This window comes from Stegodyphus dumicola, chromosome 10, assembly GCF_044657685.1.
Source record: "Stegodyphus dumicola isolate Sdum_Otavi_A_Nest chromosome 10, ASM4465768v1".
Classification (NCBI taxonomy): Eukaryota; Metazoa; Arthropoda; class Arachnida; order Araneae; family Eresidae; genus Stegodyphus; species Stegodyphus dumicola.
In genome coordinates this window covers 116666867-116682458 of record NC_140777.1, presented here as the reverse complement: position 1 = coordinate 116682458, position 15592 = coordinate 116666867, and the positions used below count along the sequence as shown (strand labels likewise).

Here is a 15592-nt window from a genome sequence, read left to right as displayed (position 1 = left end):
TCTACAGTGTTGAAACTGTAAAGAAGATTATTCTAGATTTCAGTGTAAAACTAAGAAAAACAAGTTTTAAATGTGAGCTTTCATAACAATATTCTTTTATAAAAAATACAAGCACGGATTTTCATTTTATCATACATTTTCTATTTTAGGAATTTAGAAGTGTGTATAAATAAATAAACACAAATACAATTATTATTATTATTATTATTATTATTATTATTATTATTATTATTATTATTAAGAATGAGTCTTAATGGCTTAATTGCATTTTGAGCTTGGGAATGACTGGGAATTGAGTATGCAGTGATTAATAGAACATTTTTCCGCTGAATAAAATATAGCTTACGTAAATTTCAATTAAAATTAGTTTTGATTAATTTTGCTAAATGTGCTAATATAGGGTGAAACTTAAGTGTAAATGATCAGTATGAAGATTATAGGAACTAATCAACTCAAACTATCTGTAGTTAACAATCTGTAGTTAACAATAATTTGCTGATAATTTACTTTGAAAAACATATAATATAGTCTTTAACGAATATTTATAAAAAAACTTGATCAAAAAGAAGCTTTTCCAAGACATTTCTTCAGACATCTTGCGGACACTGGAATAAATTATCATACAGACGATCTTAATGAAATATAAAAAAAAATCACTTATAATGATAACATTGTAAATATGTAAATAATTTATCAGATGTTATTTTATTCAGTAGGGAAAAGAAACTCATTCTGTATTTCTTTAACAGAGGAAATAATTTTAAAATCTTCGGAAAATTATCCTCACCAAAGTTAAGTAATTTAAAAGTGCGCTTAATGTGATAATGTGTGTAGGCACTGCTCAAGGTGATCACATTTTCGCAACTATTTTTGTAACATTAAAAGACGAGAAAAAATATCCTTCAAAATAGGAATGAAATTTAATTAATTTAATATAAATATAATTAGAAACATATAAGAAGGAACTTTCACAGCATTTTAATTAGGAAAACAAAAACAAAAACAAAAAAAAAAAAAAAAAATCCTGAACTCTTTCTAAAGTATTTAATGTTCAGTGCGTAAATTCAGCGGATAAGCTCATTTATGAACAATTCATAATGCTTCAGAAAATTATTTGACGGACGCTGTACCTCTAATCTTAAAACTTCGAAGTCATTTCACACTTAATAGTATCTGTCAATTTAAAATTCGAAATCAGGAAAAAAAAAAAAAAAAAAAAAAAAATGCAAGTTTGGTGATGATGTTTTCGGATGGAAAAAGAGTCTGCAGCCCTTCCCCCCCCCCTGAAGAAGAGAGACCTGTGTCTGATACCCTCAAATTCTATTGAGTTACTGAAAATGTAAGTGAAACTAAGTTTGTAAACTTATGTTGACTATAATGGAAACTAAGATGTTTGGCAACTTAATCCCTTATTTGGCTACACTTTTCTGTAACTCGGAAATTTTTGTAATGCATTTCAAACTTATTTGGAGACTTTATCTTTTATTTTGCAACTTTACTTCAGTTTAAGAACTTATTATGTAATATTTGGATCATACCAAACTAATTATTGGTCCTAATAAGCGATGTACTTTTCATGTTTTTATATACAAACGGGTTGAACTTCGGTAATTCAATAACAAGCTTCCAGCTGTTAACATTAACTACGATCACATTAAACGGCGTCTACTGTAGTATAATAAGATCTGAAAACAGTACTTACAAGACGTAAGCTAATACGCCAACAGCCCACATATCTGTGTAAAAGCCAACTGGTTCTCGTTCTACGATTTCTGGTGCAGCAAATTCAGCAGTTCCTGTCGAAATCTTAACCGGTTCGTTAGGGTCCAACTTCGTAGCCAATCCAAAATCGATAACTTTGATATTGGTGCTATTTTTTGTCTGACACATGATATTTTCTGGCTGTAAGTGGAAATCGATATATTGTAAAAATTATATAATATTAGGGCTAATATATTGTAAAAATTAATACTTGCCTCAAATAAGAGGTTAATTTCAGAATAATGTTTTATTCAATACAGCTTTACATCGAGAGATTAATTTAAACACATGTCAAGCATATCAATGAGTAACTAGAAATTTTATTCAAATTTTAAAACGTATGGCATATTAGCTGTAAAAAGCTACGTACCTTAAGATCAAGATGAATGATGTTCTTCTCATGCATGTGTTTCACAGCTTCACATATTTGCCTCATGTAATTTATGACCTCAGCCTCAGACATTGTATAGCCGTCGGATGTTATGCGCTCAAACAGTTCACCACCAGACATGCTGAAGGAAACACGAATTATTTTATGATTCCGAGACCTTCATTTTATGATTCAGAGACACTTAATGATTTTCAAAATGTGTATATTTTTTTAATAAAAATAAATTAGGAATAATATTGGATACTTTTTAAATGAAATAATTCAAAACAACACAAAGCATCACAGCAAAGCATATATAATATCTCAATTTCTGAATTTAAAACTACATAAAATACTTACAATTCGTAGATGAGGATCATTTCGTCATCTTCCTCAAATGCATCATGCAACCGGATGAGTTTTGGATGATGGAGTTGGTTCATGATATCAATTTCTCTCTTAATCATGGTTTTCTCCAATGGATGAGACACGGGAATGAATTTCGCCGCAAATACGTGACCAGAAGATCGCTCCCTACATCGATGAACAACGCCGAAAGCTCCTCTGTACACAGAAATCAATTAAAAAAATATTTTCACTAGTTACAAACAAACATATAGCAAACAAGTAAAAAAAAAAAAAAAAAAAAAAAAAACTTTAATTTTTTGTTACTAACAAATAACTTCTTATCACTTTTATATATGAAATTATTTCTAAATAAATCATCATTTACTTATTCGATTTAGTTTTACTTGAGTGATATACAGGGCAATCATAAAAAAGCTTTCCGATATGGAGCCCCTAACGGCCTGTACGCACGACCAATAGAAATGAAATTCCAGATATTGTTATTTGAAGGCATGTGTTCCAGATTGTGATTATGTAATCAATAGAGCTCTCACGGTTCCTATTACCGGGAAAAATTTCTAAATTTTGGAATGACAACACCCACTTTTTTCTTACGCAAACTGATCAGTGAATTCAAAGGCCATAAATGGCGTTGAAATGATAGGCGTATGACGAAAACTGTCGACATTAAACATTTGGAAAGTAAAGCATTGTGAATGACCAATGGCAACAGGAGAGAGGACAAGGGAAAAAACTTCTATTGGAATTTCAAGCTTTCAGTGTGTACAACGTTTCAAGACAGAGACATTTCCCGTAAATATGCAGTTTTGTGGCCACCACGATCCCCCGCCTTCATTCTAACGGATTTCTGGTTTTGGGGTTATCTGAAATCTCAGGCGTACGCATCAAATCCACAAGATTTGCTAAAATTAAAAGATGCCAAAAAACAAGAAGTTATACAGATTCCTCCTGCGAATTTGAGTTCGTCATTGATGTGGAGAATCTCCCGCATGCGTTATCGTCTATCCCGCGTCTACGAAAAAAAACGTTGGGAACGTTGGAAGGGCACGTTGAAAAGTTCTAATTTCAATAAAAGGTTTTTTTCCCTCTCCTCTCTGTGTTGTCACAGGTTCTTTACAATGCTCTTCTTCGCAAATGTTTTACGTGGGCAACTTTCGTCATACGTGTATCGTTCCAACAGCATTTATGGTTTTTAATGCGCTGATCAATTTGAGTAGCAAAAATGTTGGTGTTGCGATTCAAAAATTTCGAAATATTTTCATTGTAACCATAACAGTGAGAGCTCTATTGTTTGAAATCATCATAATCTAGAGCGTATACTTTCAGATAACAATACTTGAAATTTCATTCCGATTGGTTGAGCGGATAGGCCGCTAGGGGTTCATATATCGGGGAAATATTTTTATGATCACCCTATGTGCAAGAATAAAATTAATACATTCAAAGAGAAAGATGCTATTGCAATGGCAAATAGTAATCAAACGTATTATACTTACACTCCGATTTCCTCAAGGATGTCATAGTAATCGTAGATATTGGATGTCTTGATGCCAACAGGCTGGGGAATGTATTTTGAATCAATATCGAACACTGCAAAAAAATATCCAAATGAACTTACTAAAAACAAATAAAATTCGGCAGTCTTCAGAGCAAAAATTTAGATAATTTTCTCAGTTAAATTTTGTAATCTAAAAGGTTTAGGTTGGAAAAATATATCCCGTATTAATAATCTATGTAATCATCTAGTTTTCAGCAGTGAATGAATTTCATATTTGTTCAGATATAATGTTCATTATGGTACTAATATTCATAAAATATTAGTAAATTATTATAAAAGGCATAAAAAAATTCGTTTAGATGGGATGTAAAGATTCATTCCCCCATCGAAAGCATTCAAAAGAGGTTTTACAATTATTTCACACATAATTCAAATTAGTATTAAAATATACGCATTCAATTATGGCAATGCACAAGAGGGCAGATAGCCCTCGTGTGCTTTGCCATAATTGAATAATCCAATCCAATCCATTACACTTTTTATCTAAGTATTTTAAAAGATTCGTTACAATTAGTGCTTTTGTAAAAACTTTAGAAAATATCATTTGATTCACAAGACACTGAAAAATTAAAGAATTTATGAATTATCAAGAAAATTTTTATTTGTAATAATACATTCATGCTTCATTTAATTAACGATAAAAGATGATTTCAAATTTTGATTGATTCGCTGCTTCAATTAAATTTTATTCTAAATTTTAAGCTTCTGAATATGTGAAGTTATGATTATAAACTGAGCGACCAAAAATTATACGGTAAAAGTTTAGTTGTTCGGAGTCCATTGTAGTGAACTATAATAAGGGGCATAATACTATGATTCTGTAAGAGAATCAATTCTGTAAGAGTTCAATTCACAAACTCTGTAGAGTGGACTATAGTTGAATCATATTGGAATCTCTGGTTTCACCAGTTTAAGCGTTTTGCCACCACATTCCATTAATGGTACTAGGACCTTACATGACAGGAATAAATCACGACGTTAAAGGCAATGGAAACTCACTTGAGAAGTATGCTGGCAATTTAAGACTAATAACTAGTTGTATTATGTTGTCGCAATATCCTTTCATTATCAGGGTGTTCCATATTCGTAAAGAGAGGCAAGTTATCTGCAAAAATATCTTCGCAGCCTCCTATCTGTCAACCACTACTTCAAATGGATATACAAGTTTAGCGAAAATCACAGACTGCACTTATAGCTTAAATAACACTTTGCAGACAGAAAGGTTTCATGACTTCTGTCTGCAAAGTGAGCTTGCTTCACACTTTCTGTATCCATCAGCCCAACATAAAAGGAAACATTAACAACATTGTTTAAATCGGACTAATTTAACTGTCTCTACTTATACTATTGATGTAGAGACCAGAGTAATTTTACTGTTTTAATCCGATTTCTTAAACCTTATTCCAGCCTTTGGGCTCTCAAACGATAAGCAAATTGTGTAAGCAACGAGACACGATACCTTTTTGGTTAAGAAATCTTACGAAGCATAATAATGACTAGAAATGCGCATGGAAACTTCATGTGTTTGGTTTACATTGAATTTTATACGAATTTTAAGCACTTCAGCACGCCTGCTCGTTGCTTTGTTCGCGAAAACAAACGAAAGCGTCTATATTAATGGCATGTGTCCAGTTCTTTCTTTCAATTAAGTGTATGAAAATATCTCTGTACACTACTCATGATAAATGTTTGACGCTGTAGCTCTGAAAAAACAGTAAGTGTTCCAGTGCTCTATGACTCATTCTTGCGGCACAGACTATTATGCCGCATTCAAAATCAATCATTTAACGATGTTTACAAGTAAAGAAAGTTAGATCTATTCTAACGAATTTTAAACTTTTACTGCATTATAGCATGAGAAATAAATGGGAATAAAGCGTAGCATTAATATCTAATAGAATTAACCTTTTTTACGCAATCCCTTAAAATTTAAATTTAAAATCGTAAATGATTTTAATGATTAATTTTCATGCACAGTATGCTTAATTTGCGGAATACTCATAAGTAAACTGAAATAATACTTCCATCATGAAAAGTTATCTTACCAAACTGGTCATAATTGGTTATAGTTCCTTCAGATCTTCCACGTATTTTCCTTCCTTGTGCGTCGACTAAAAATGAAATTATAAAAATTAAAATGAAATCCTCACACTAGCTCGGAGTGCAAAGTTTACTTTCAGTTAATTAAATTTTATTAAAAAAATTATAATAATTTACCTTGCTTTCGCTGCGCCTTCTCTTTCTTTGATGCTGCAATTAGGAAAAAAAATGAATAATTTAGTGTCTATTTCAGATATATATATATAACTTCATTAATTACTTTCAAAGGAGGTTTTATAGGGAATATGTATAGAGCATTAATTAATTTGCAGTGTTTTCGGATCACATGTAGAGTATAACGCAACAAATTTAAATACAGAAATATTAAACTAGTCCTGAAAGAAGTAAACTAGAAAGAACCAGAAAACTATTTAACTAGTTTTAAAACAGAAATATTAAACAAAAGCGGAAGGAAGTTTTACATATTTTCCTAAATTAGTGTGTTATATAAGTTAACATTTTTATTTCCACTCTTTTCTTTAAGAAGAAAAAAATTAGTTCAGTTTAAATATCTGAATAAAACCAATAAATAAATCATAACCAATAAATAAATCATTGGTTTAGATAACTAATGAAAATGCCAGATACCATTAACTGCGTAGCTAATTAAAATCCCTACTATTTAAGCCATCCATGCTTACATTACTGATGACGGCCAGGCGAATTCAACAAACATAATAGAATATAATATTTTAGCAAAAGTAATGCATAAAAGATTATAGGTAATGGTATTATAGCTCCTTTTAGTTTCTGTACTTATAAATGAATGAAGTTGTGAATATTATTAACTTATGAATATGGTCTGAAGAATTTTATAAAAGGAATTCCCAAATTAGAATCAAGTTAATTTGCAGCTGCCATGCTTTAATTTTAATGAAGACCTGAGATTACGGCCATTAATAAATACTTTGCTGTCAACGGAAAGAAGCATATACGCAGTGCATCTACAAGGTTTTAGGATTACAAATGCTAATTAGTGAATGTGATTACCAAAGCATCTCAACACAATTTCGCTTAAAACACTTTCTACTTAGATAAACAACTTTAAAATAATTTTTTGTTTAACTTTATGCTGTTAATATACACTGTTAAGGATTTAAAGATTGCATTTTAGAAACAGTAGCGTTTTGTTAAAGAAGTCAACTATCTGTCTTTCATCAGTTGTTTTTAATAGAAAGTGTGATTATTATTCCACAGGGTGAACGTTTGCGAGAAAACTGCCATTCCCGGATGAGAAATTTCATCTTAAAAGCGTCTTTTGAGACCATCGTTTTCAGAAACGCAACGAGAGGATGAAACAAAGTTCCAACAATGAATTTTATGAAATTATAGAGAAGCTCTGGAAAAGCCGTTAGAAGAAACGTAAGTTAGAAGGATAGAAAGTAAACATTTTTGTTTTTCTCACAATCTCGAATTGCTATGAATGTCCTAGAACTTTGTAGATGCATTATGTATGCAACTGGTAAACTTCCCAGCAAAAGGAGATTTATTACACACTAGAATACAGCTATCTGTAAGCGTATTTAAAAGAATTTCAAATAAATTCAAAAGCTTACGTTGCGTCATTATTGGTGCTGTTGACTCGCTTGGATCGCTTCTACCAAATAAATTCTCAGCGTAAACTCTGAACCGATATTCTTTATTTGGATTCAATCCAGTAACTTGGTGGAGTGTTAACCTTTCAACAAAATCAATATATTACATTTACATTCAACTGCACAGAATATAATTAAATACATTTAGAAACACTAAGATCTATGCAATTAAGCAATGCAACAACCTCACATTCGGTATAGATTTTTAACCTATTAAAAGCAGCTATTCAACAAAACTTGGTGTACCTAGTATTTCCGCAACGAATCCAGCTAGTCATGGGAGTCTCTTGTTTTTCAATGAGGTAGTTATGAATATGAGATCCACCATCCCATGCTGGAGCTGTCCAGGTGAGTGTCACTGAATCTTCCGTTGCCCGATCAGCTTTAGGATTCCTTGGTTTATCAGGACGATCTAAAGGAAGAAGTGTAAAGTTATACCATTTCATGCCATTGAAAATATATAAGCATACGGAAATTTTCATAAGCGTATGGAATATATAAGCATTTTCGTTCACAGTAAATTACATATGAAATAATTGAAATCGAAATTGTGTTGCTGAGAAAAATATATTGTATATTATTTTATTGGATAAAATGAGCTTACCTATCAATCACTTACCACTAATTTTGATTTTAATGATGGCAGAATCCACTCCAAGCTCGTTTGAAGCCTCCAGACGATAGGGTCCATTGTCGTCGCTGCTCACATCGCGAATGATGAGTACAGCATGCCTTTCAGATGTAATGACGTCATAATGATGGCCTTTCTCTATTTCTTCTTCGTTTCTAGTCCACTTAATCTTAGGTTTGGGATATCCAGTAAATGGTATCTTTAGAGTTATATTTTCACCTTTCTCAAACTGAGCCGTATCGCGGAATCTTGGAGGCACGTTAATATGAGGCGGACCTGAAATATTACCATATTTTATTCTCCGTTAACAGAAGTTTACTTTTAAATTAAAATGAAATAACTCAGTTGTTATTAGGTAACACAGAAAGTCGAAGAGTTACGCGTTTAACATATTTAAATAAAATACAATTAGAAACAGGTTATTATAGAATAAACTTTTGTTTAAAATGTATACGATAATTAATGGGCTAAAAGGAGAAAAATAATTTATCATATTGTTTAATGGGAAAAGTAGATTAAATAATTTTATTTGCAGAATTTTATATTGCGAATAATAAAAGAGCGGAGCACCTAAATAACGAAATATGAATGTAATTGCAATGTCAAATGTATAACCCATTATCTTTTTTAATTTTCTCTTAATTTGTCAAATGCATCAGACATTATCTTATAAAATTTATTATGGGCACTCCAGGCTTTTATTATTCACGATATAAAATTAAGATTAATTCTGTAAATAGATTTATTAAATCTAATTATTCCCACTAAACTATTCGATAAATTATTTGCACCTTTTAGTTCATCAGTTATCATCTCCATTTTAAATAAAAGGTTACTGTATAAAAGTCTTTTTTATTTTATTTTACTTACTTTTTTTTACTGCTAATTAAACGTTATCAATAAAAAAAAAAGCTCATAAAAATATCGCCAATTTGCCATTAAGTGTGCCAAGATTGTAAACTTCTTCATTAAGTTTGCGAAGATGGCAAACTCAGTTTTTCTGTGTGAAATTCTAAAATGCTTCCTCCCGTATGCTTACGTCTACAACACATTTAAAAATATATAAAACCTCCGATTAATATTTTTTAATCAGACATATTTTAAAAGAGAGCGAAAATTTTGCTTTATAATCTGTGAAAATTTCAAAACTTTATATCCGATAAATTTTTAGATGCCGAAATTTTAAAATCATAAAAGGTCAAGTAGTCTAAAATATACAGCAACTTTCAAAAATTTGTCCAAAATTCAGAAATTAAGTTATAGTTTTCATATAATTTTTATTCAAAAAAATTCTTTTCCGCTCTATTCGATGGTGCAAACAGTAAAATTCTGATATGTTAAGTTTGTTCCTTAAACAAAGATATTTTAAAAAATTCTTTAAACATTGAATAATAAAAATCTTAATCGAATTTTGAAAATATCGCTTCACATTGCATTGTCATCGACAAGCAATGTGTGTACAGAATGTAAACGCTGTAGGTTATTAGAAAGTAGGTTAAAAATCGATGACAAAATTCCACTCACAGTAAAACCCCATGAGTGAACTAAATAAAAGTTAGTAAAATATTATTATTCTGTGCAACAGAGACTGAATGTCAGAAACAGTTGCATCTTTTACTGCACATAAAAACAGGTGAACATAATTCATTCAAAATGATTGAAAAACCTAATTATGCATTTCTTCTTAATTGCGATAATGCTATAATTTTAATTCTATTTACACTTTTATAAAAATATTACCCATTAGGTGTAAATATAACATTAGACCACCATTTGCACTTATTTTGTTCCATCTTGATAAACTGAATGGATAAAGAACTAAAATATTTTATATATAATATATAATAAACAATATATAATATCTTATGATGTGCACGGTAAAATGATAGCACTATATATTATCGTAACATCAAATACGAAAAAAATTAGAACTCACGCATAATTAATAGTTCAGCCCTAGATGTTCGAACACCTCCTCTATTAGAAGCTCTGCAGCTGTATTCATCTGCGTCTTCCCCAAATACTTCATTGATACTCAACGTGTATGTGTCTCCTTCCTTTAGCAACGTGTATTTTCCGCTACCTTCAAAGATTTCACGAACACCTTTGTACCTGTTATATAATAACAAATTAATTAAAACGATATTAAGGTATACTTGTTAAGCATTTGTTACAGTTAAGGGGATATCAGCTGTATTTATGCTTTATCTATCACTGTAACACTTGGCAAATAATCATTTTTTAAAAGAAATTCAGCGAAGTTGTGAAGTGTTTCACAGCGCCCTTCTTTTAAGACGATTAGTTCAGAATTAATAACTGCTTGAAATATGGAGTTATATTTTTAAATGATTACCGTTAAAATAAATGCTTCTCCATTTTAAAACATGCATTTCTAATTTTATAGCTGTAGAGGATTAGGTTTTTTTTGGGGAGGGGGAAGAAGAAGGCAAGATGAAAAACATGCAAAACATTCGCCGGGAATCGAACCGCGAACCTCTCAATTACGCGCTGAGCGTGCAGACCAATACACCTTGTAGGCTCGCTAAGAAGGCGGAAGAAACACCTTATATATCATAATAGTTAAATAATTAGATTTAATATATGCGATTTGTAATAAAACAGATATTAACTAAAATTATTAAATTTCCATATGGAAATGAGGCTGAAGTTATTAATAATGAAATATGACTGAAAAATGTTTTCTTATTCCTATATTTTTCTAAATATTCTGACAATTTTTGTTTCTAACGAGTATTGGCTAAAACCTTGTATCTTGCATAGATTTAAAAAAAATATTTCACGAATTAAAGGTGATCGTATAAACCCTGTATTCGCGTCATTCAGTTCTGATGATAGAAAAATTCAGACGAATCATACGTGTTACGCTAACAATGCATATGCCATTTTAATGCCTGTTATGAATTAATGCAGCTCATCGCTGGGAGGCGTCCTTGCTATTCAGCTCCACAAAATTCGTTAGAACTTTCATTACGGAGGACTGAAACGTAAAAAGGAAGGCGGAGCCCTAATTGAATCTTACATTTTATTCGTGTTTGTAATTGGTTCGCAGTTGTGTATTTGATGAATATGAGCCGAGAGATAAAGTTTTGCTGCCCAACTTCAACAAAATTCGTTAGAACTTTCATTACGGAGGACTGAAACGTAAAAAGGAAGGCGGAGCCCTAATTGAATCTTACATTTTATTCGTGTTTGTAATTGGTTCGCAGTTGTGTATTTGATGAATATGAGCCGAGAGATAAAGTTTTGCTGCCCAACTTCAACAAAATTCGTTAGAACTTTCATTACGGAGGACTGAAACGTAAAAAGGAAGGCGGAGCCCTAATTGAATCTTACATTTTATTCGTGTTTGTAATTGGTTCGCAGTTGTGTATTTGATGAATATGAGCCGAGAGATAAAGTTTTGCTGCCCAACTTCAACAAAATTCGTTAGAACTTTCATTACGGAGGACTGAAACGTAAAAAGGAAGGCGGAGCCCTAATTGAATCTTACATTTTATTCGTGTTTGTAATTGGTTCGCAGTTGTGTATTTGATGAATATGAGCCGAGAGATAAAGTTTTGCTGCCCAACTTCAACAAAATTCGTTAGAACTTTCATTACGGAGGACTGAAACGTAAAAAGGAAGGCGGAGCCCTAATTGAATCTTACATTTTATTCGTGTTTGTAATTGGTTCGCAGTTGTGTATTTGATGAATATGAGCCGAGAGATAAAGTTTTGCTGCCCAACTTCAACAAAATTCGTTAGAACTTTCATTACGGAGGACTAAAACGTAAAAAGGAAGGCGGAGCCCTAATTGAATCTTACATTTTATTCGTGTTTGTAATTGGTTCGCAGTTGTGTATTTGATGAATATGAGCCGAGAGATAAAGTTTTGCTGCCCAACTTCAACAAAATTCGTTAGAACTTTCATTACGGAGGACTGAAACGTAAAAAGGAAGGCGGAGCCCTAATTGAATCTTACATTTTATTCGTGTTTGTAATTGGTTCGCAGTTGTGTATTTGATGAATATGAGCCGAGAGATAAAGTTTTGCTGCCCAACTTAAACAAAATTCATTAGAACTTTCATTACGGAGGACTGAAACGTAAAAAGGAAGGCGGAGCCCTAATTGAATCTTACATTTTATTCGTGTTTGTAATTGGTTCGCAGTTGTGTATTTGATGAATATGAGCCGAGAGATAAAGTTTTGCTGCCCAACTTCAACAAAATTCGTTAGAACTTTCATTACGGAGGACTGAAACGTAAAAAGGAAGGCGGAGCCCTAATTGAATCTTACATTTTATTCGTGTTTGTAATTGGTTCGCAGTTGTGTATTTGATGAATATGAGCCGAGAGATAAAGTTTTGCTGCCCAACTTCAACAAAATTCGTTAGAACTTTCATTACGGAGGACTGAAACGTAAAAAGGAAGGCGGAGCCCTAATTGAATCTTACATTTTATTCGTGTTTGTAATTGGTTCGCAGTTGTGTATTTGATGAATATGAGACGAGAGATAAAGTTTTGCTGCCCAACTTAAACAAAATTCATTAGAACTTTCATTACGGAGGACTGAAACGTAAAAAGGAAGGCGGAGCCCTAATTGAATCTTACATTTTATTCGTGTTTGTAATTGGTTCGCAGTTGTGTATTTGACGAATATGAGCCGAGAGATAAAGTTTTGCTGCCCAACTTCAACAAAATTCGTTAGAACGTTCATTACGGAGGACTGAAACGTAAAAAGGAAGGCGGAGCCCTAATTGAATCTTACATTTTATTCGTGTTTGTAATTGGTTCGCAGTTGTGTATTTGATGAATATGAGCCGAGAGATAAAGTTTTGCTGCCCAACTTCAACAAAATTCGTTAGAACTTTCATTACGGAGGACTGAAACGTAAAAAGGAAGGCGGAGCCCTAATTGAATCTTACATTTTATTCGTGTTTGTAATTGGTTCGCAGTTGTGTATTTGATGAATATGAGCCGAGAGATAAAGTTTTGCTGCCCAACTTCAACAAAATTCGTTAGAACTTTCATTACGGAGGACTGAAACGTAAAAAGGAAGGCGGAGCCCTAATTGAATCTTACATTTTATTCGTGTTTGTAATTGGTTCGCAGTTGTGTATTTGATGAATATGAGCCGAGAGATAAAGTTTTGCTGCCCAACTTCAACAAAATTCGTTAGAACATTCATTACGGAGGACTGAAACGTAAAAAGGAAGGCGGAGCCCTAATTGAATCTTACATTTTATTCGTGTTTGTAATTGGTTCGCAGTTGTGTATTTGATGAATATGAGCCGAGAGATAAAGTTTTGCTGCCCAACTTCAACAAAATTCTTTAGAACTTTCATTACGGAGGACTGAAACGTAAAAAGGAAGGCGGAGCCCTAATTGAATCTTACATTTTATTCGTGTTTGTAATTGGTTCGCAGTTGTGTATTTGATGAATATGAGCCGAGAGATAAAGTTTTGCTGCCCAACTTCAACAAAATTCGTTAGAACTTTCATTACGGACGACTGAAACGTAAAAAGGAAGGCGGAGCCCTAATTGAATCTTACATTTTATTCGTGTTTGTAATTGGTTCGCAGTTGTGTATTTGATGAATATGAGCCGAGAGATAAAGTTTTGCTGCCCAACTTAAACAAAATTCGTTAGAACTTTCATTACGGAGGACTGAAACGTAAAAAGGAAGGCGGAGCCCTAATTGAATCTTACATTTTATTCGTGTTTGTAATTGGTTCGCAGTTGTGTATTTGATGAATATGAGCCGAGAGATAATGTTTTGCTGCCCAACTTCAACAAAATTCGTTAGAACTTTCATTACGGAGGACTGAAACGTAAAAAGGAAGGCGGAGCCCTAATTGAATCTTACATTTTATTCGTGTTTGTAATTGGTTCGCAGTTGTGTATTTGATGAATATGAGCCGAGAGATAAAGTTTTGCTGCCCAACTTCAACAAAATTCGTTAGAACTTTCATTACGGAGGACTGAAACGTAAAAAGGAAGGCGGAGCCCTAATTGAATCTTACATTTTATTCGTGTTTGTAATTGGTTCGCAGTTGTGTATTTGATGAATATGAGCCGAGAGATAAAGTTTTGCTGCCCAACTTCAACAAAATTCGTTAGAACTTTCATTACGGAGGACTGAAACGTAAAAAGGAAGGCGGAGCCCTAATTGAATCTTACATTTTATTCGTGTTTGTAATTGGTTCGCAGTTGTGTATTTGATGAATATGAGCCGAGAGATAAAGTTTTGCTGCCCAACTTCAACAAAATTCGTTAGAACTTTCATTACGGAGGACTGAAACGTAAAAAGGAAGGCGGAGCCCTAATTGAATCTTACATTTTATTCGTGTTTGTAATTGGTTCGCAGTTGTGTATTTGATGAATATGAGCCGAGAGATAAAGTTTTGCTGCCCAACTTCAACAAAATTCGTTAGAACTTTCATTACGGAGGACTGAAACGTAAAAAGGAAGGCGGAGCCCTAATTGAATCTTACATTTTATTCGTGTTTGTAATTGGTTCGCAGTTGTGTATTTGATGAATATGAGCCGAGAGATAAAGTTTTGCTGCCCAACTTCAACAAAATTCGTTAGAACTTTCATTACGGAGGACTGAAACGTAAAAAGGAAGGCGGAGCCCTAATTGAATCTTACATTTTATTCGTGTTTGTAATTGGTTCGCAGTTGTGTATTTGATGAATATGAGCCGAGAGATAAAGTTTTGCTGCCCAACTTCAACAAAATTCGTTAGAACTTTCATTACGGAGGACTGAAACGTAAAAAGGAAGGCGGAGCCCTAATTGAATCTTACATTTTATTCGTGTTTGTAATTGGTTCGCAGTTGTGTATTTGATGAATATGAGCCGAGAGATAAAGTTTTGCTGCCCAACTTCAACAAAATTCGTTAGAACTTTCATTACGGAGGACTGAAACGTAAAAAGGAAGGCGGAGCCCTAATTGAATCTTACATTTTATTCGTGTTTGTAATTGGTTCGCAGTTGTGTATTTGATGAATATGAGCCGAGAGATAAAGTTTTGCTGCCCAACTTCAACAAAATTCGTTAGAACTTTCATTACGGAGGACTGAAACGTAAAAAGGAAGGCGGAGCCCTAATTGAATCTTACATTTTATTCGTGTTTGTAATTGGTTCGCAGTTGTGTATTTGATGAATATGAGCCGAGAGATAAAGTTTTGCTGCCCAACTTCAACA

General features: G+C 32.7%; 1 protein-coding gene across 8 annotated transcripts in view; it reads right to left on the bottom strand.

Annotated features, from left to right (window-relative positions):
• Positions 1–15592, bottom strand: part of LOC118198052 (twitchin-like) — a 480648-nt gene that overhangs the window by 39749 nt on the left and 425307 nt on the right. For all 8 annotated transcript variants that reach the window (XM_085825414.1, XM_085825418.1, XM_085825417.1 and 5 more), the window contains 10 exons: positions 10321–10496; positions 8373–8660; positions 8000–8165; positions 7715–7836; positions 6276–6308; positions 6104–6169; positions 3997–4090; positions 2492–2695; positions 2132–2273; positions 1703–1902 (listed from right to left, as the gene is read on the bottom strand). In XM_085825414.1, coding sequence (XP_085681540.1) covers positions 1703–1902; positions 2132–2273; positions 2492–2695; positions 3997–4090; positions 6104–6169; positions 6276–6308; positions 7715–7836; positions 8000–8165; positions 8373–8660; positions 10321–10496 — 1491 coding nt within the window. The remainder of the gene's footprint in view (positions 1–1702; positions 1903–2131; positions 2274–2491; positions 2696–3996; positions 4091–6103; positions 6170–6275; positions 6309–7714; positions 7837–7999; positions 8166–8372; positions 8661–10320; positions 10497–15592) is intronic.